The sequence below is a fragment of the Vidua chalybeata genome, chromosome 5, assembly GCF_026979565.1.
Source record: "Vidua chalybeata isolate OUT-0048 chromosome 5, bVidCha1 merged haplotype, whole genome shotgun sequence".
NCBI lineage: Eukaryota > Metazoa > Chordata > Aves > Passeriformes > Viduidae > Vidua > Vidua chalybeata.
Genome location: NC_071534.1, coordinates 16,387,586 through 16,408,926, shown reverse-complemented (window position 1 = coordinate 16,408,926; position 21,341 = coordinate 16,387,586). Strand labels below are relative to the sequence as shown.

The window sequence follows — 21,341 nt, the reverse complement described above, 5'->3', positions numbered from 1 at the left end:
GGAGAGAGGCTTTTTAACAAGGCCTGTAGTAACAGGACAAGGTTAGTTTTAAACTGAAAGAAGGTATATTTTGAGTGGATAGAAAGAAGAATTTATTTGCAACAAGGATAGTGGGATACTGGACCAGGTAGTCTGGAGAAGAAGTGTAATGGCCGAGCCCTGGAAGTGTTCAAAGTCAGGCTGGATGGGGCTCTGAGCAATTTGATCTAGTGGAAGGTGTGCCAGTCCATGGCGAGGGCATTGGACTAGATGTTCTTTAAAGGACCATTCCCACACAAACCATTCTATGATTCTATGTTTCAGCAGCACATGCTGACAGTCACTGTATGGACAGCAAGTCAAACACTGACTGGGCTAGATAGGTGTCAGGAGCTGGCTGGGAGGTGGTATAGGTAGTTGTAGGAGATATTCACCAGGGACTAATCAGGACTGGCAGCTTTCTTGTCATGCAAGCTATATATGAAAATCTAGAGAGGACTTATGGCACTGAGAGAAACAAGCACAGTGGCAGGCTGTAGCACAGAGGTAGGAATAATTATTTCTTCAATTGTCCCCCTATCCTTTCTGGCATGTGCTTCTAGCAGGTGTGTAGCAGGAGGTCAGGGCAATTAGGTTAGGCTGGGTGAAGCAGCTTCTCCACACTAATTTCATACAGCTAGAGAACTACTCACTCCCGTTACCTCTTGGCTTTGTCCCAGCATAGCCATTGGCCATGTGGTAGAGCTCCACCTCAGGGACTGGCTTTGATCTGCTCAAAAGCCATGGCAGGTAATTCAGCGGTTAGCAATCCTGCTCTGGTTTGCCATCTGTGCCTAGGGTGGATACTTGCAGGAAGGACAGAAGCTGGCTGAATCCTGAATGACATCTGATTCTGCTGCTTTGCCATGCCCAAATCCCATCCCTGTAAATCAGAAAGTCAGAAGAGTCCAGCCATGGAAAGCTGATGCACGTCAGCTCACAACCTATTGGTGGTCCACATGCTTTGAATTAAGATCACTGACCTTCACAGAAGTTATCAGCAAGTTGGAAGCTGTATTCTCCTGACTCATGTCACAGCTGAACTTGTGGCAGTAATAACAGTGATAAAGAAGCAAAGAGGATTTAAAACCATATACAAAGAAATTGAGGATATCAGTGTATGAATCTCATTGTGCCCACAAAGGTAGATGGAGTAGCTCCTTGATTTGTCTGTATCTTTACTGTGGTTGACAATATAATAATGTATGGCTTTGTTTTACAGGCTGAAGGTTACATTCCTTGTAACGCTATCCGTAATGACTAACTAATGTCATACTTTGTGTTCTTACTCACACAAATTATAGCTGTATACTGAAAGGCATATTGATCTCGAGACTGAAAAAATGATAGTAAGAGATTCCTTGACAAACCATGTGTAAACCTCATTAACTTCCTTTTGTTCTTGTTTCCTTTGCAGTTTTAAAGGAATAGAATAAGTTAATTATAAAAGCCAGGAGAAGATAAAGATGGATCTTATATTTAAGAGTCCCTGGTATTTGTTTTAAGAACATTTGGCTGTGAGACTGTAGAGTTTAATAGCCTCAGACATTTGTCTTCTAATTGGAATTATTTGTCAACAGTTACGAATTTAGGAAATATAGACTATGTAGATGCTCAAAAAAACAATTTCAGAAAGTTATCACCTTTCCAAGAATTTATATTTATTTTGATCTTTCCTTTTTTTTTTCCCGCTCTAGACTTTATACACTGGTATTGTCATTTATGCTCCAGCTTTAGCACTAAATCAAGGTAAAATAAGTATACTATAACTGTTCCTCTACTGATAAAAATTTTCTGCATATAGTATTGGTATGGTGGGTTTTTTTTTTGGTAATACAACAGATAAAAATATAGCTCAGGGTTTGACTGTGAAGTCTTTTAATGGGAACTCTGTAATCCTAGTCCCTTAATTCCTGCCTGAAAGGAATTACAGAAGAGATTCGTGGGAATACTGGCTCCCTTTTACTCTACCTCTGATGCAATACCTGTAGATAATGGCTTATTCAGAAAAGTTGAGAAGGCTTAAGCAAATTTTTAAGGCAATGCAGGCACTAAAGACAAATTTAATTCCTCTGGTTAAGTGCTACTCTTCAAGATGAGAGCAAAGCAAAAGTTCTGTAAATATGATTTTGGGCTGCCTAGAACTGTTTAATGGGATCTGTCCTTTTAGCAGGAAAACCAAATCAACAACAAAGAGATTGTTAACTTAAGATGTTTATTGTGATATTTACGAAGTAAAATGTTTCCATTTTCTACTTCACAATGACTCTTTGATTTGAAAATGAGCCACATTAATTTCTAAAAGGGCAAAACCTTTCTATGGAGCCAAATTAAACTTTTAATCTGACACCATTAAATTTGTTCCTTTGGCAAGAAAAGGGAATAATAAAATGCAAATAAAAAATGAATCATTTTGGCTAGAATCAAGTCACAGTTGTTCTACTCATTAAATGTTTTTTTTTTGCCCTGTTCATTGAAGAAAAAGGAGGAAAAAAGCCAACAGTCTCTCTACTGGTTTCCTCCAGTGTATAAGTCCCACAAGTTTTGTGTCTTTGATATTTATATTTGCCTTGCAAATACATGCTAAACCAAGCTATGACTTAGCTGTCTCCTATTTAGAGTAGCTTATGTATTTCACTAGTTTTGTTTCCGTGTTTCTCATTAGCCTGAGCTCTCTGTCAGGGAGCCCCTGATGCCCTGCCTGGCAGCAGGTGAGCATGCCAAGCTGGGGCAGTGACAGCCTGCATGTCAGCCACAGCACGGTGTTGTATAGCAGGAAGACATAATCCTTAAGAGAAGGAAGAATAGAAGGAAGGCTTTTACTCTGACACATTTCTTCCAGACAATGCTTGAACAACTTTATCTCTGTGGAGAACCCGCAAACTGTTTACTTGTTTAAATCCCTGCCTAAGGGCTCGGTAGCAACTGCACAGGTGTTTCAAGGAAGAACATGTATTCTAAAACCTTCCTGAGTTGGGCCATATTGGATGTGTTGTTTGGGAGTGTTCACATTAAAGGCAATAGCTTCCTAGATCCTGAAATGAATCTCAACTTTTTAGCAGTTTCCAAATCTGTAACAACTGTTTCAGTTTTAGAACTAGTTAGGGTGAATCCCATGGTTTAGACACATGGATCTTTTCATTGCCATTTATATCTCCTACTTTTGCATTTAATTTATGTCTAGCTTTTTCCAATAATTGGCCTTCAGTGTTTTGTCCCCAGTGCCTCATTCACACTGGTGCTATTTCCCTCTCTTTCAGTCACTGGCTTCGACTTATGGGGCGCAGTGGTGGCGACTGGCGTGGTCTGCACATTCTACTGCACACTGGTATGTGGGCCCTTCAGTTGAGAAGGGTTCCTTTCACCACTCACATCAAATATGGAATTTATTAAAAAGAAGCCTAATAATCAGGTTACTCCATGGAATTACATTTTACAGGTGTAGCCACAAGACCGTGTTATCCAGGGACCTCTCTGAATGCATAGGCAGTCTCTATGCAACTGAAATCTTTTTTGTTATGATACACTCAAACTTCTGTTGTTGCTGAAAGAATAGCAAAAAATGTAGATTTCCCTTTCTACAAATTCTCCTGTGATTTTTCTTCTGATCTAGTAGGGTTTTGCTGTGCAATTTGTCAAACACTGCAACTGTAACAGTCTTGTGTGTTACTGAATAGTGACACTGAAAATAGCATGCCACATGAACAGATTGGTCTTTAACTTAGCATTAATTGACCAAGTGTCTAGATGAAATGATGAAATGGAACCTCAGTGACAAATTTATTTGCATGTGGTGGATTAAGTAATATTTATTTTTATTCAGATGAATGGTATACCTTCTGGAGCTAGTGGTACTTATATAAAATAAGATGAGCAGTCTGAAGATAGTCTGAAAATCTATCTTTTGATACAAACTTCTGGATCAGGTTATGTGGTGAAGGAAATACTGGATTAAACTATGTGTATGGCCAAAGTAAATTTCCCTGCACTTCAAAAAAGGGCCAGGATGTCTTGAATAGCTTCCAGAACAGAATTCCTAAAGACATCAGTCAGAATTAGTTCCATTAAAGATGAAGATGAAATTCATCTATTATGCATAATACAGATAGTAGTATTTCTGTTAGTTGAATGTGAGTGCAAAGTGGGAGTGTTGCTGCTTTGTTGTACCTGATACATGCTCTTCCTCTTGCAGGGTGGTCTGAAGGCAGTGGTGTGGACGGACGTTTTCCAGGTTGGAATCATGGTTGCTGGATTTTCATCTGTGATTATACGAGCTGTGGTGGTTCAGGAGGGAATTGGACGCATTGTAAATGATTCCTACCATGGAGGAAGATTAAACTTCTGGGAGTGAGTTTGTACTTGCAGAGGATGTGCCTCTCTATTCCTACAAATAGAGCTCATGTGACTAACTGTGAAATTAAACTGCTACTGTAGGAGGAGGACAGCCGAAGTTGTGACCCAGTTTCTGTATATTTTTAAACAAGCTTACCTAGTTTGAGGGATTTTTTTTATGTTTTACTCCATGCAAAATCCTGGAAAGAGAAAAGCCTTTTTACTTTGTCAAGTAGGTATTTTAAGGATTCATTTGGGATTCTACTGAAAGAGAATGGTGAATAGGAGAGCACATTTGTATTTATATTTACAATTTGCAAACAGCTGATTTGGCATTTCAGTGACTGGACCAAAACAAATGGGAAAATAATAATTTTTGCCTAATCTGAAAAAGGGAGGGTTTTTTTTTTCCTGAAAGAAAAATTAGAAGTGGTTTTAATATTATCTTACCCTCCATTATTGTAAGTAATCTTAGCCTAAAAATATAACTTTAAAAGTTCAAGAATATTCAGTCTGACAATGTTGAATCAAAGACCATTTCAAGTAAAAAAATTACTGTACCTTTAATGAATAAAAGACTCTTCTGAGAACCTTCACCCAATGCTATTAGTGAAAGTTTAGTATGACAAGTATTGTGATTTGTCCTTTGTCTATCAGTTCACAATATTAATCAGGTTATTCTGTAAAATTCTTCACCAAATTCTTCAGTAAGTAATTAATCTGTGGGTAATTTTTTCTTCTTATGAACAGTAATTTATTTCAATCTGTTTGGCTCATTTGCAGTGGTTGTACTGCATTGATTCTTCTCTCAGTCACAGAGTTCACAGATGGAAAAAGAAAAGGAATAAAGACGTAATAGGTGAAACAATACTACAGCGTTCACCAAGATAAATATAATTTATTGCTATATTAAAGTTTGATTAAAAAATAATAATTGTTCATGGCCACCTAAAATCTGCTGTTTACTTAGAGGTAAACCAGCAAAATGTTTTATAGAGGCTCTGTCCACAAAGGCTGGGATTGTAAACACACCTTTATACTGGTGTTAGACTGATGTCCCTCTAGATAAGCAGGCACATTACACTTTTTACTGCAGCATCATTTCATCACAACCACCATAAGCATCATACAACTTTACATAAGACTGTAGTTTATAGGCAAATAAAGCTCTCCAGCTTCACCTTTGGACACTTCAGAGTGTTTCACTGGCTCAGGATGTCAGCTCCGAGTTTGAAAATTTGCTTTCTATGACTTCACGTAAAGCTAGAGTAACTTAATGTTCAAAATCTGGCCAAATTAAGAAAGTTTGTATTAGAACAAGCATGGAGAAATTATTTCTTCTAAGCATTAAGGTCTTTACATATTAAGAAGAATTTCATATTCTGAATTTGCTTTCTCGTTTTCCTTTCATTGTAGCTTTGACCCCAATCCTTTGCAAAGGCACACCTTCTGGACGATTGTTATAGGTGGGACTTTCACATGGACTGGTATATACGGGGTTAACCAGTCCCAAGTCCAGAGATACATCGCATGCAAAAACAGATTCCACGCAAAATTGTAAGTCTGTCTGCAGTTACTGTCTGAATTTAGCAGTGGCTGTTCTTTATAAGAGATATTTTTTTAAAGGAACGTGTGAGTATTTCATCTGTATAAATCACATTTATAAAGGCTAACAACTTTTGCCTTCTGTTTTGTGGACCAGGTAGAAGAAATTTGGCACAGTAATTACTGGTATATGAATTACATGTGATTGCTGTAACATTGAACTTTGTGCCTGAATGTTTCACTGCACCAGTATTTTCATATAGAAATAGCTGCATTAAGCTTATGTGCAACCTAAAGATTAAATATTGTAGTACTTATGCTGAAGTCATATCAAGACAGTATCTTCAATTGCTGCTCTACGAAACTTAAATCATTGTGTGAGGATTTTGCATGAGTAAAGACTAAAATATTTTTCCATAACAATGAATATAGGTGTAAGGAAACCCAGAAATTATCTATTTAGTGATAAAATTGATGAGCAATCATGTATTTTGTGTTCATCATAATAATGACATATTTTTAAGGAATTAACTGTGGAAACTAGCAGAGGGTTATGTTTTCCTCGAGTGTAAACATTTCTGATGAGCCTTTATTCTAGAATGGAGTATATTTACTAGCTCTATTATTTTATCTTTGTCTTTAGAACCATTCCATTAGTTCACAGCTCAGAATTTAAGAACTACTAGTGATCTCATGAAATTAATTTATAGAAGAAATATAAAAGCACACATCATGAAAATAGTGCCTGTACATTCAGTCATTCTGTGGCACAGTGACATACAGAGAAGAAGCTTTATGAAGGCTTTCACTTCATAAAGCTAGCAAAATACCACAAAATCATGCACCATTTACAACTGAAATATTTTGTTTTTATCAGTAAAGAAAATCTGCTTTTCAGCCATTTGTGCTGCAGACAGGAATGAGCTGATGCTCATTATCAAGTACATCTCCAGGGTTCCCTGACACATTTCCAGCATACCAGGTTGCTTCTCTGCACTCTGTGGCACATGGCTGGGTTCTAGGTTCTCAGCACTGCAGAGGCAGGAGGCACATCCCACATCTCCCTGGAGTGACTGCATATGAGAGAATAGATGCATACATTGTGCCAGATTTGTGTGCCTGTCAGGCTGTTCTTCCTAGCACCTACTCCATTTAGGGCTGTGCCCCTCTCTTAAGTCTTCCCTATCTTCTTTGAGAGCAGAGACACCTCCAGAGTGTCTCAGAAGCAGTGTGACCAGAGGGAATCTGACACCATGGCAGCCTCAGGGTAGGTTTTCTGAGCTGTTGCAGTAGCTTTCACCAGAGCTGGAAGCTATCTGGTTCTGTAGGGGTTGGATGGAATTTAGACTCTCATATTAATAGTTGTGGAGCCTTCATCAGTAGAGCCCTGTCCTGCTGGCATGGGTGGTTGGATTCTGTGGCATCTTGCTTGTGCCTTGCTTGTGCAAGATATTTGCTCTGTATGGAGAAATCATTTTGCATAATAGTTGCAGCTTGTCACAACTATAAACACTGCTGTTCTGTGGTGACTATCTAGTTCATATTCAAGTGTAATTAAACACATTTGGCAGGTCATGTTGTTGGCCTGTACCTCTTATTGTCATTTAATCTGTACACAGAAGTGCAAAATGTCATCAGGTCAAAGTAATAGGGTTTTTTACCCCTGTGCCATTTACTGTAAGGCTTTTTAAGAGACAGCACAGTAATACATCAGAGCTCAGAAAAGAATTCCTTCACAGATCCCAACTTGCAGGTTTTGGGAAGGCCTTTAACAGTGGCACAAGAACAGGAATTTTCTCGGGCTTTGGGAAAGGATTTCACCCCATTCAAGGAACACCAGTAGGTAGGAGCACATTCTGTCATCTTCGAACAATCACTAGGCAAATTGAACATAATGCTTATATCTGAATGATAAGAGGCACTCAGAGCAGGAGAGCTACACTGTCAGAAAAATATGGGCTACTAACACATTTTTCTTTCCTTTCAAGGTCATCAGCTGGCATATTTCAGTGCTAAATTCTTAGAGCCAGACTGAAACAAACAATTGAAAATAAGCTTTCTGCAGTCAAAATGCCTACTTCACCCAATCTCCACCCCATGTTACTCACACAGAATTAATGGAAACACCTCCCTCCAACAGTGCTACAATTATTATTCTCCATTGCTTAGTCACAGGGTGTACCATGAGCTGGGATGTAAATCAGAAGGAAAAAAAAAAAGTTGTCTTTCAAACACTGACACAGTTTATAAACAAGAATTGCTTAAAAACAAGACAAACTATTTTCCTTCTGTGTGTTTCTCTTGACTTTCTAATCTTTACTACAGGCTCTAGGCTAATTCTTCTATTACATCTGTTCAAAAGAGTTGGATTGATTTTACTCATTGGTTAAATTTTGTGCTAAATCAGTTTCTGGGTGTTGTATATCAACATAAATTATGCCAGTGCAGGAATGGCTTCAGCTAAGTGGATGCAAGACATCCAATCAATATGTAAGCATCTATGAGAAGAGGACTGCTTCATTTTTACTGAATTAGTTTAGAGAGAAATTTAAAGTGCTGTTGGTTGTGTGTTTAGACCACCCCCTAATTGCAAATACAAGGCAAAAATGCAGAGTTTCTCCTACTATACAAAAATCAGCTTTTATTTATATAGGTCTTTTCTAAGAGTTTGCATTGTGCTTGCCAATAGCTTTTCTGTTGTATAAAACTGATAGTTCAATTAGTTAATCTACATCATACCTTTCTGAAAATGTCCATTTCAATATCTAACAAGGCTTATAAAGTTAAGTTTACTTCTTTGTTCATCCTGCTGGTCTTCTACAGAAATACAAAGGCTGTTTCCCCTTGCTTTCTTGGGAACCAAATGCACTAAGGCCTCCTGAAGCATTACAAGCATGGATATATTTTCACAGAAAACTAATGTCCTCCCAGAGGAGGTCTTACCAATTGGCACAGGTCCAGGCTATGTGATCTGTCAGGAAGTTAAATCACTCTCAGTGATACACAGATAACCAAGAGGCAACTGCTGGAAAGGAAGGCTGTTTTTCAAGGCCTTGCTCCCAATGGGTATGTTTGCTTGAAATGACCACTCTAGGCAAGAAGAACTTTGTGACCCTGGAGATACCAAGAGATTTGTGACCCAGGAGACATCAAGAGCTTAGAAACATTTGAGAAAACCAGAGACTTAGATGGAATGCAAAACCCCTCACTGAGCAAGGAGAACAATGTGTTTTTCACTGCCAATAGAAACTGCCTGTTGTGTGGCAATGGCAGAATTACTGCCTGATGAAAACACGTCTGGTCTCACCATTATCTGAAGCTGAAGCTTGCATCAGGATGTGGGGAGGTGATGGAGTTTCTGGATGATACCAGACTCCAAGTTGTTTAGTTATTAAAGGGGAAGCCCTGGGCTTGTTGAAAATCCCTGCTCTCTGGAAGTGGTAGCCAGAGGCAGCTCTAGACCAGGTCCCAGGCCCCAGTTTCTCATTGCTGCTTCCCACAGAGACTGTCTCAGGAGGAAGTGGGAGATTTGTAGCTTTACAAGAACAACTCCAGCATTGTGTAAGCATGATACTACAGCTCCAGAGGCAAAGGAATGCTGGTGCTGACTATAAGGTACCCCACACTTGGATCTGGGGCACCCCGCCTTACAAATCTGCTTGGGGTTTGTCAAGGGGTGTGGCATGGGGGAAAGCGCATCCTCTGGCCTGCTGCTTGCAATGTACAGCTCGTACACATGATGAAATGTGGGATTGCTCTATCGCTCCCATCAGCTCCTTTGTCAGGGAAAAGTGCTCAGACTGTGACACCAAAACCAGAGGTGACATTTGTACATTTAGAAATGTGATCTCACTCCAGGTGAAATGCTGGGAGCCATGTGGTGACTCCCTTGCCAGCAGGCAGCTGCTGACCAGAGGGTCTCCTCAGTGCAGGCGTGGGTGCTTCCTTGCTTGGCCCTGGCAGGGTCTTTTGTGGGATGTTGAGCTCTAACATGGTGTTTCCATGTGTCTTGGTGCAGGTCCCTCTACATCAACCTGGTGGGACTCTGGGTAATCCTGGCCTGTGCCACACTGTGTGGACTGGCCATCTACTCTATCTACAAAGACTGTGACCCATGGATGGCCAACCAGGTGTCGGCACTCGACCAGGTACAGCCCCACATCTCTGGGGAAGGCGGTGGGAGGGTATCCTTCCTCTGCACCATAATAACCAGACAAAGGCAGCTCAAGAGTCAGGGGGTTGGAAATAGTGACATGATGGAATCCTGTGTCAGGCTGAGACTACAGCTCCTGGAGCTGCAAGTCCCTCAGCACCTGGTAAGGTGGGCAGCAGGGAGAGCTGCAATGTGGAGAGTTCTCAGTCCACCCACCTCTGCAAATGTGTGGGTTTTTCACTCAGAATGGGTTCAGGAGTGCCGACACTGCATGAAACTGCTTTGAAGAGAAGTGAGGGGAAGAGAGCAGCAGCACCTTTTTGAGTGACTAGGTCCCAGTGAGCTGCTTTGTGTCAGCCAACCCAAATTCCTCTGGGCTGACAAAGGCAAAATCCTTTTCAGGTTCAAAACATACTTGTGCTCAAAGCATGCACCTGGAGGAAGGCTATCAGCAGGCAGCTCTTTGCTAGTGATGGTGAATCCTTCCCTCCTTCGAAGGAGAGATGGGCAATCCAACTGTGCTGCAGAGAAACCACCTCACCACTGATGATGACCTCTCCCTAAATAGACCTTGAGCAGCAGGTTTACCTGAGGAAGAAGAGTTCTGGCAACCCATAGACTGGCCAGAGCTAGGGCCCAAGGAAATCAAATAAGTTTTATTTGTATGTTTAAGTCTAAGATACTCACAGGCTCTGCATAATGCTCCAATGGAAAGCCAGGACAGATAATGGAGCACCTGAGGCAGCCCAACAAGGTAGAAACTGGAAGGAAATGAAGTTTTTCCTGTCAGTCAAATTCATTTGGTAGAAGCTGGAAGCAAGATACTAAAAATATTAACTTGTCTGTAAAAAAAAAATGTTCACAGGAAGAAAATCTTAAAATTCCTCTCTCTTTCCAGCACTCAGATCTTTCAAATGTCAAAAATGGCAGCTTCCTATATGGAAATTGATCTCAGGTTCCAATATCTAAGTTTATTGGATTGTATATAAACCCCTTTTTCTGGAGTCAACAGCAGAAAAAGCATCTGTGACATCCAGCCCCACCAAGGGAGTGACGTACAGAACTGACCACCTGCTGCCCAGCCCTAACTTCCTCTACAATTGACACTGGAAACCAAGGTCCTGATGGCACGGCACCCCAGCTAGGTGGTCTCATTAGACTCTCTGTAGCTCTAGTGGACATTTCAGGATTGGTTTTCCCTGTAAAAAATCAATAAATAGAGCAAAATAGGGCATTAAAAATTAGAACAGCTGGACAGAATGCCAGTGAGAAGGCTGTAAAAAAAACAATACAGTGATAAGATGAAAAATTAGGGCAAGATGGTAATACTTCTTAATCTGAATTTTTCAGCTAATGCCATACCTAGTGCTGGATATCATGCGTGATTTCCCAGGAGTGCCGGGACTTTTTGTGGCTAGTGCCTACAGTGGGACATTAAGGTAATTTAATAATCTGGAAACTACTACCTTTTTCCCCCCTTTTCTGTGGAAGTTAAAGTTGCATTTATACAAAAACTTTTGTACTTATTTCTTTGTCTAGCTAATTTCTAGTCTTTAAAAAAATCACTATGACCTCTTTGATGATGCAGCTTAAAAGTCCATAGTTTCCAATATTTGGGTCGTAGGACTTAAAGTTGTTTGGAGTTCAGTTAGCCACATGATGTAAAGCACTAACAAATCCTTCTCTGTGCTTTTAAAGCCCCTGTGGTATAGGAATTTTTGAGTATTATGGATAGGTGTTACACCACATAGCTACAGTTGGGGAAATTTCCTGTTTCTCATCTTTAATTTCCCAGTTTCAAACATGCATAACTTCAAAGCCATCTGCCTTTCCTTATCCCTGATCTTTAGAGACTTCTTTTCCAGAGTTCTCAGGCTTCCAGTTGCCCTGAATGAATCCCAAGAAACAACAATCATTATATATTTGTACTGTAGGAGACAGATTGGTACCCTTCTATCCCATACTGGGGAGTCTTTTGTTCAGCTTTCCCAAGGAGCATCTTTAAGAAACACTGTCTCTCTCAGTAAAGGCTCTGAACAATAGCAAGCAGATAGAAATAAAGAAACTTACAAATGTGACACCAGAATATTTTTTTTTATTATTCTGAATACTTGTAGCTAGGTAAATAGAGGGAACAGCCAAAATATTAGTTTCACATGCTGAAGAAAAGCTGGTGGCTTGCAGGAGCGAGATACACGCAGACAAAGGATCACCTGGTTTGTGCCTTAGGAGTGCTGGTTTCTCTGATCCCATAGGGAACCTACAGTAGTTCAGTTTGAACTAGATGCCTAATTTTTAGGTGACCATAGTTAGATTATCTGAATCCTCCTCTGAGAGTGCATTAAAAGTAAACAGTGATGTGGGAATTTAACCTACCCAAATAGATACTGTGGATAATTTGTCAAGGTATCATGTATACCAGTAGTGTTTACAGTCTAGCTATATGTAATATATATTTCTATCCAGTTCTCCAGGCCCAGCCCAACTTTTCATCAGTATCACCAAGGATAATTACTTTAAACAATTTTCCTAAGTTGTTAGCTGCATTCTCTGGAATAATGAGTGATTTAAACCTGTGCAGCAGGCACTGTTCTAGACAGTGGCAGTTTCTCTTGTGCCAGTAACCTACCTGTTATCTATAATTTCAGTTTTTAAGATATAAAAAAATTGTATAAATCTTGCCTTCTGTAGTACGGTGTCCTCCAGCATCAATGCTCTAGCTGCTGTGACTGTTGAAGACCTCATTAAGCCCTACTTCAAATCTCTCTCTGAAAAGAAGCTGTCATGGATTTCCATGGGGATGAGTATGTCTGGAAAACATCTTTTCTGCTTTTGCTTTACAAAGTGAAGGATTAATTCAGACCTTGCTTATGATGGTACATGTCAGGAGTAAGTAATTCACACCAGTGGGACTATTTTGGTGCAACATTTGGGGAAGACAAGATCAGCTGTGTAGGTTTTACACAAATGGGGGACAAGTGAGTTTAAGGAAAAAAGGAAACCATCTTGTTTGGTCTTTAATAAGGAAAGATGCACTGCATCTGTGTTCAGTATTGGTCTGCAGTTCTACAAAGCCAAACATCTCTGACTTAAACGCCTGCTATTTTTCTTTCATCTGTCAAAAATGAGAAGCAAAGGAAGCTGTTTTGTAATTTTTTTAATTGATATGTAAGCAGTAGAATTGTATCCCAAGAATATTCCAGAGAACAAGAAATTTCACATCTTCTCTGATATACTCTCAGGCTGTCACTCTGTTTAGCTCCTCTGCCTAATGTATCTCCAAGAGAATCAGAACTAGACGGAGCAGATGGTTTAAATCTGTGAAGTGCAATTGTCACGTCTGCTACTTGTACTGTCTGTGACCAGCTGTAGCTGTAGCCCAAGAAAGTGTTTGTAGTAAGAATGAAAATACCTCGTCCCAACACGGTGTCATGTTGGAGCCCATACCAGGGAGCAGGGCAGACTGGTGGGAGGGTAACAAGAATTAAATATTTTCACCTGAGAGAATTTTCTTAAACATTGCAAACAGTGCTTATGCCAAAATTGTTGTTTGTGGCATCATGAGTTGCCTGACACATCACAATGAATAGTGAGATTAACCTCTTGCTAGAGCAGTGAAACTCATCAGGGCAGAGGTGGGAAAAACAAGTAAGCCAGTGTTATGGCTCCTGGAGAGAGACACTATGTCCTAGTGACCTGGGATGCTCCCTGTCACTGTGCCAGCTCCCAGTGATCTGCCAGCATTTACTCTTTTGCTTCCTAGACTTTAGGCTGAGAAGTGAAAATAATTCCTTCAAAATAAGGACAATGACAGAGGGGATTAGCTGAGAAATATGAAGAATAAGTGGGTTATTGCCACTATGACTAATCCATATGACTGACATTTATTAACTAATCTTTAGTAATTCACAGAAAGAGGATTTTGTCAAGTTTGCATAATTTCTCCTTAATATAAACAGAAACCTGACCTTTTGGCCAATTCAGACTCTCTTAGAAAAACTCCAGATGTTAGCACTTCTATTTGGGAGATGTTGGGGCCATGCTGGGTTAGACAGAAACTTTTCCATTAGTGATTTTTAAATTTTGGCAGATTTATACATTGTTCTGCCTTTCACACACAGGCCTGTTTTATGGTGGAGTCTGCATTGCTATGGCTGCAGTGGCATCTCTTCTGGGAGCCTTGTTGCAGGTAGGTGCCAGACAGCTTTTTCATGCCCATGTTGAATGACCCAGAATAAATTATGTAAGAAAATAATTGCTGGATTATGAGATTAGTTTTTATTCTTTCTTGGGTACTGATGTGAAACTGCCCATGGCCTGTGTTTTAAGCATCCATGGCTCAGCCTGTGTTTTAAGCATCCATATAGCAAATCCTGGCAATGGAGTACACACCACTTTAAAAAGTCTCATAATTTCTTTCTGAACATCTTCTCTTCTTGTCACTTTGGAAGCTTTCCCTTCCTTGCACAGCACCTGATAGTAGACTTTCTTCCTCAGGCAGCGCTCAGCATTTTTGGCATGGTTGGTGGCCCCCTTTTAGGACTGTTTGCCTTGGGAATCCTCTGCTCCTTTGCAAATGGAATTGTAAGTAGAAATTTAAAGACCTGTTCATCCAAAATTTATTGATAATTTTGGGCTTCTCCTTCCCCCTCTCCCACCAATAATTTGATGTTGGGCAGCAAGGGAGATGCCTTTGGTACTTTCCATGAGGACATTTCCCCTTGCTCCCTTCACTTCCTTATCACAAGGAAAATAGACCTGTATAGGAACTTGAATTTCCATCCCATGAAGAGATTTACACATCTGGATGAGGGAAAATAATCTGAATAAAAATGAAGCTTTGACAAGGATTTCTTAAAACCAGTTTTAGAAGCAGGGACAATGCATCTCAAGATATAGCTGAACAACAAGTAGGCTCAGAGAATGCTGGCCTGTCTGAGCAAAAGGGGATCAAGCCAGGAAAATGGGGTCTAGGCACTTGCAGACCAAATTGGGTATTCTCAGAGTGCTTCCATATTGTAAAATTATAATTTCCAGATGAAAAACGTTTTCCATCAAAAAAAGGATTTGACAAACTTTGTTAATATGGTCCATGGTTTAGTCTGGTAGGATTACTATTTAGCAATAGTAATTGTACTATTACTATTTACAGGTTTACTAATTTATTATAGTAATATTACTGTAATAATATAGAAATATACTAATATATTATTATTAGTAGAATATTTTACTATCACTATTTACAGGTTTACTAATCACTAATCTTTACCTCTTTGCAGTTGAAAATTTTATATATATACTGAAGTAAATAATAAAAAAATTACTAGCTCTCAGCCACAACCTCACCTACCTCTGATGTAGGAGAGACTTTTTGCTAAAACAAGTCACATGAGAAAATTGAAAAATTGCTTCTGTATTTGTTCAAAGGGAGCCTCAAATAAAGCAGGATTTTTCCATATAACATGAAGACCAAAGTTATCCTTTGTAAAGACCTAGTGGCCAAATAAAAAGAGGTGTGCTCAGGAGCTGTGAGAAAACATCATATTTCCCCGAAAGGGAATGAAGTAAACTCCCCAGCACTTCCCAGCTGTATTTTTCATTTCTGCTATGGAGACTACTGTTTAGATTATCTTGACTATTTCTTACTCATCTAAGTGTTGTTTCTTCAAATATCTTTTGCTTTTCATGTAAATCCAAGTTTCACCTTTTGTTTTGCAGGGGGCATTTGTGGGTCTTGTCAGTGGCTTCATTATTTCACTTTGGGTTGGAATTGGATCTCAGATTTATCCTCCACTTCCAGAGAGAACCAAGCCACTCGATCTCTCGACTGCAGGCTGTAATATATCCTCAGGAAATTTAACATCAACAGAAATTCCATTAACAACGGTTTTCAGCATACCAGGTGCAGAAAGGTATATGAGTTCATCATGTGCAGTAACAAAACATGTATTTTTTTAAAGAAACAGAAACATCTGTACAGTATTTGAATTACTATAACAATCCTTCTCTGGTTTATCTACCACACTGTTTGAGATGAAGCAGTTGTCTTTGATTTTTTTTTCCTCTCAGACTGAAGTAGTTTGTCTGAGTTATCCCATAACAGAAGTCAAAGTGAATATTCCTATGGATCTGAAAAGCATCAGTTCAGTATTTGAGTTCAAAGGCTTGGACTTGCCTTACTGTGGACAACAGTTTTAAACAAAGACATCATTTATAGTTATTGGATTAGCTTCCACAATCTGTCACATGAGTTAGAGTAATTGGCAGTTAAAGGGCAAAATGCCAGTTAACAGCTCTACCTACAGCAACTTGTCTGTGCAGAATAGTTCCAATCAGTACATTCAGAATGGGTACAATATACGGCATTTCCTCTGCTTTGCAACTGCCAAATGTCTTACTCTGGATGATCACAGTTAAGTTTAACATGAATGGCAATACAGAGAGCAGCAGGAGCAGAAAGAAGCTGAAAAAAACCTATTTCTAGGGTTTCCAAATCCTTACACCTTAGAGCGTTGTACAATCAAGAGTTACCCTGACACACTGGGTGCCCAACATCTGCGTTTCATATACCACACCTCTTGCATGAGCCCTCCAGCATTGCTCCTGGCTGCCAGGAAGCACCTGCTGCAACAGAGCACATAGGGAGAGCAGAATGAGGTGTAAAGACAGTTACTCTGCTCTTTAGAGCTGCATGGGGTTGATTTCCTTGTTCTTTTTTTTTTTTTTTTTTGTGGCCCTGCCTTTAAATAACATCACCCTTGCTAAAGAAATTAATCCCTTCATCTGAATAACTAGAGTGTTCAGCTCTGCACTAGATTCATAGCAGAGACAGGACTGTCCTGTTTTACCTGCTCTGTCTCATGCATTGCCTCACTCTACTGGCTAGCCTTGTCTCTTACAAAGGAACTTGTTCTGCAAATTTTGGAACAAATTTTCACTGCACATATGATCGTATGGAGGTAGCTCAAGATTACCAGGTTGCTTGGTTCAAAAGTATCTCTGTATTTTTATACTGTCTGGAAACAAGCAATTTCAAGTTTTTCTGGAACAGAAAAGGAGAGATTAACACTTTTTCTGCTTTATTTTAGGCCTGCCCTGGCAGACAACTGGTATTCCTTGTCTTATCTCTACTTCAGCACACTTGGGACACTTGTCACAGTAGTTGTGGGGATAATTATCAGCCTCCTAACAGGTACTAGTTTCAGAGCTGTGATTGAATGTGTCTCAGATCTCTTTCAAACTAAGATGTTCTGAGAGCCACAGGAAGTGCCAGTAACCTATTGCAAACACTGTGTAAAAGTTACCATCCTAAATCGAATTTCCTCCCCTCAGCGCTTCTGCATCCCACTCCTGCTCTTTGCTCGCAGCAAAAGTTACTACAAATCTCTAAGGAGAAAGAAGTTTCAGCATATTTTTAAACCTAAGGGGCAGGGAAGAAAAGAAAAGACATCTGTCTTTTTGGCAACATGGCAACAACTTGGAGCAAGGATATACACCCATGCTTCTAGAGGACAAAAGCAGTTTTACTTTGAGTGAGTTCAGAGCACTCAAGGGCTGTTGTTTGCATCCACAGAGTGCATGCTTTTCACCACATTCCTCAAGAACATGCCTAAGAGCTGCAGAGCCTCTGCATGGCTATTTTAGCTTCTTTCTGTTTCCCAGTACTTTTATGCAAAGGGAAAAAGCAACTTGCCATGGGTAAGAATGGGGAGTTCTGTTCCAGCCCACGGCCTCACTACTTCTGCATCCAGGTCAGATACAAACTCCACTTGTCATTCACCTCATCCATGGCAGAAACAATAAAAAAAGCAGCTGTTTCCACAACTTTACCCAGTATCCCTAGCTAGATTCATATAACAGCCCACGTCTTTGAAGCTGTTAGATTTCAAATTTTTAGACTGATCCACAATGGCTCCAGGACTATGAAACTCCAAACTCAGTAGACAAACTTAGTTCCATTAACTTCCCTATGCCTTGCAACTAATAAGCACAAGCTACATTTATCTAATTTTTTTTTTCCTTCTCAGTTTTTAGAAGATTTGCTCCACACTTTCTTTCAAGCACATGCTCTTCCCATTGCTATAGTGATGCTTGAACTCAGATTTTGCTTTTTACCAGATAGGGATCAGCTAGGGATTACCTGTAGGCCATGAAACAAAGCATGAAAACCAGACAACTCAATAAATCCAGATGAGAAATACTCAGCCCAAGAACAGAAGCACAAAAGAATTAACCCAGTCACAATGTCACCCTGCTTCTCCTGGAGCAAGATGCAATTTAAGCCTCAGGTGGCAAGCAGAGCTAATTCCCAGCACCTACATCTCCTTTGTTTCCCTCCCAAGAATAGTTACTCTTCCATGCCTTAAAAATGCCCAGACATTCCATTAACCCTCATCCCCCCCATCTTGGAGATGTCCTTAAATAATTCACTATAAAAATTGCTGGTGAGTTTGGAGACAGGAGTCTTGCTGATAGGGAGCTGAGAACTGAAGCTCAGGGTTCAGGGTAGCACTTGGTGCCACAGCTCCTGGACTGCAGAGTAGTCCCAGACATCATTGTATGTGATTCATTCTTCTCTGGTGATTGCCAGATTCAACTTTTTCCAAAATAGGAAATCCAAGGAAGATCTAGGAAGCTAGGAAATAGCTAAGGCATTTCAAAGAGACTTTGAGGGATCATTTTATATATTGAGGGGGGCAGGGTATACATTTTTGTAAAGAAGTGATCCCTAAGGTCTTTGATTGCTTGATGGCTTTTGCTGCACGACTCTGTCCTGCTTGCCTGGCCTGGTGCTCATAGCTGGGGTCTGACACATAGTTTGCATGTATAAAGCTGGCTGAATAAAACTTGTCTATTTTGTAGGAGGACTAAAGCAGAACACGGATCCTAAATTCCTGCTGACCAAGGAAGATTTCCTGTCCAACTTCTCACGGTCTGAAACTGAGCAAGTAAGTGTAACTGTGCATCTCTGATTTAAATCAATCTTTCCTCCAGGGTGCAAAGGCAAACAAATTTCCTGGCTTAAAATCTTTCCTCCAGGGTAAAAAGGCAAACAAATTTCCTGGTTTTTCCAATCAGGATGAATAGCACCTGATGCTGCCTGATAGGACTATCTGCTTTAAGGCAGTAGCAGAGCACAAGGTGGGTGGGAGTAAGGCAACTGCCACAGGCAAGGAAGCAGTTTTGCCACAGCTTAGCTTCAGTCAACAACAGAAAAGCAACTAAGAAAGGGGTCAGTTTTCTCCATGTTTCTGCTAAAATACTCCCTAACTGGCCTCTGGGAAGCTGCCCCAAGGCACACCTTAGACTCAGCAAAGCTTCCTTTGTGAACATGTGTTCTCTAAGGTCAGATTTTTTGGTAACTTTGGCTACTGTTTGAGAGAAAACATTTCTAGTTAGCGTATCTGTTTCCTAGCTCTCATCCTAAGAAAAGGGGAAATATTATTGGGTACTAACATCCATTAGAAGGGAGAATACAGGGAAATTACTTTTTTAAAATAAACTACAGATTACTTTTCAATCAATATCATCAGCTGAACATTCAAGCTCAGCTTTGTTCAGTAGTTCAGACAATAATCATATCTTTAAGATGGTCCAGCTTGCAAAATGTTTTTCCTTGATACTGACAACTCATTCTAGAATGATCCTATGTATTTCAGTTTCTGGATAAGAACACCAGTGAAAAAAAAGGGATATTTTACCATACTGTTGTAATGCTATTTGCCCATGTCAGTACTGGAGGTAAGCTATCCAGTTACTGTCCTTCACTGTCTTTAATGGGTCAACATCTGTTTCTACTGTCTGGGAATTTAATCCCTGAAGTCTTTTGAAAAAGAACAGAACAATCCAGCACCTACATGGAAGCTAATGTCCACAGCCATACTTTTTTATGCCTGGAGTCAGAAACAAGTCTCTTTCTGTATCTGTCTCTTATATGGCTAAGAGCTGAATAACAAGTAGTTGGTATCACAAATACTGCAGAAAGTTGATGAGATAAAAATCAGGGCTAACAAAGCAACTTTCTGCACATGAGGAGCTCAATATCTCATTCCATTTAATAAAAATGTGACATCAAAGCAATGATGCATGTTAATCTGCTCTTCCTGTCACAGATGGGGCAAGGATGAAGGGCTGGGAGTCAATAGCTCAAAGACCTGGTGGTGACATATCAGTAGACATGAAAACAGCAATTAGAACTTTGCACACCCAAGCCAATTTGCAGGACAAGAACATTTTGTGTTACAAGAACATTTTACACAATTAGTACCTTATGCAATACAAAACTTTCCATGCCCCTAGAAAAATATTATCTACTGCAATGACAAAGTATTTGTGCTCTGTCAGCAGCCAACATGATTTCCTGCAAGGCAACCCTCTATGTTAGGCCCGACTCTGCTGGCCAAAGAGAGGTCAAAGAGAGATTTCTTCTGTTTCACAGCATTGCTTTTGTCTTCTGTTTTTTAGCCAGAGAAAGTGGAAGTGTTGAACTGGAAACCATTTACTGTGGCAGACGAAGGAACTGACAACCCTGCCTTTAGCCACATTGAAATGGATGTTGCAAGTGACAAGAACAAAGTCAATGGTCTTCACATATGACACAAGGCCGTGTCAGCCCATGAGGACAGTTTTGCTCATGTCAAGCACTGTTGACGTTCCTGCTCTGGGTCAGTTACCAGCTCTGCTGGGGTCATGGGCAGGCACCTGCTGAGCTTTGTGGCACTATCGCCTTTGCACGACCTTGAGATTAGTCAAGAAAGGAATCAGGTTTTTCTTGCACTTCTTCACTCTCTCTGGATCTTGGTGACAGAGCCTAAAGCAATGTTTCTATGTGAAATATTTGCTTGATATTTTTGAGCCTCCTGGAAAATATCTGCTTTTAATCTCATTTCACCCTCAGAGTGAATTTTTTATTTGGGAAGAGTACAGTTTAGCCAGATATGGCTGTTTTTCTGTCTTGTTTTTGTTTTTTCTTTTTTCTTTTAAGGTATTGAGAGTATGAACAGATTAGGGTGTGGGACCTTATCAGATTGCAAGAAATAGTGGGTCTTTTTTTCTTTTTTTTGAATGGGAGGTATATTTAGAGCTATCTGGGTCCTCTGTAGAGCTGATTCTGAGAGCATATTTATTTTGCTGGTTTTGTCATCTGTGTTTTTTTTTAAACCCACTTGTTTCTTGGCTACCTGCACCTTCTCCTCTGTGCTCACTGCTGGGAGCTGCAAGAGTGACTTCGGTGGTAGAAGAGGCAAGAGTCAGTACTATCTTTCCCTTCATGCCCTATCTCCCTGGTCTCCTC

At 40.1% G+C, this 21,341-nt stretch overlaps 1 protein-coding gene across 1 annotated transcript in view; it reads left to right on the top strand.

Moving 5' to 3' along the window:
* The window catches only part of SLC5A8 (solute carrier family 5 member 8), a 28,646-nt gene extending 7,680 nt beyond the window's left edge, over positions 1 to 20,966 (top strand). Inside the window, exons 4-16 of the mRNA XM_053943425.1 lie at positions 1,716 to 1,767; positions 3,279 to 3,346; positions 4,211 to 4,365; positions 5,767 to 5,907; positions 9,914 to 10,043; positions 11,399 to 11,487; positions 12,740 to 12,852; positions 14,170 to 14,237; positions 14,546 to 14,632; positions 15,767 to 15,960; positions 17,137 to 17,240; positions 18,911 to 18,996; positions 20,513 to 20,966. Coding sequence (XP_053799400.1) covers positions 1,716 to 1,767; positions 3,279 to 3,346; positions 4,211 to 4,365; positions 5,767 to 5,907; positions 9,914 to 10,043; positions 11,399 to 11,487; positions 12,740 to 12,852; positions 14,170 to 14,237; positions 14,546 to 14,632; positions 15,767 to 15,960; positions 17,137 to 17,240; positions 18,911 to 18,996; positions 20,513 to 20,644 — 1,419 coding nt within the window. The 3' untranslated portion in view covers positions 20,645 to 20,966. The remainder of the gene's footprint in view (positions 1 to 1,715; positions 1,768 to 3,278; positions 3,347 to 4,210; positions 4,366 to 5,766; positions 5,908 to 9,913; positions 10,044 to 11,398; positions 11,488 to 12,739; positions 12,853 to 14,169; positions 14,238 to 14,545; positions 14,633 to 15,766; positions 15,961 to 17,136; positions 17,241 to 18,910; positions 18,997 to 20,512) is intronic.
* Positions 20,967 to 21,341: the final 375 nt, after the last annotated feature.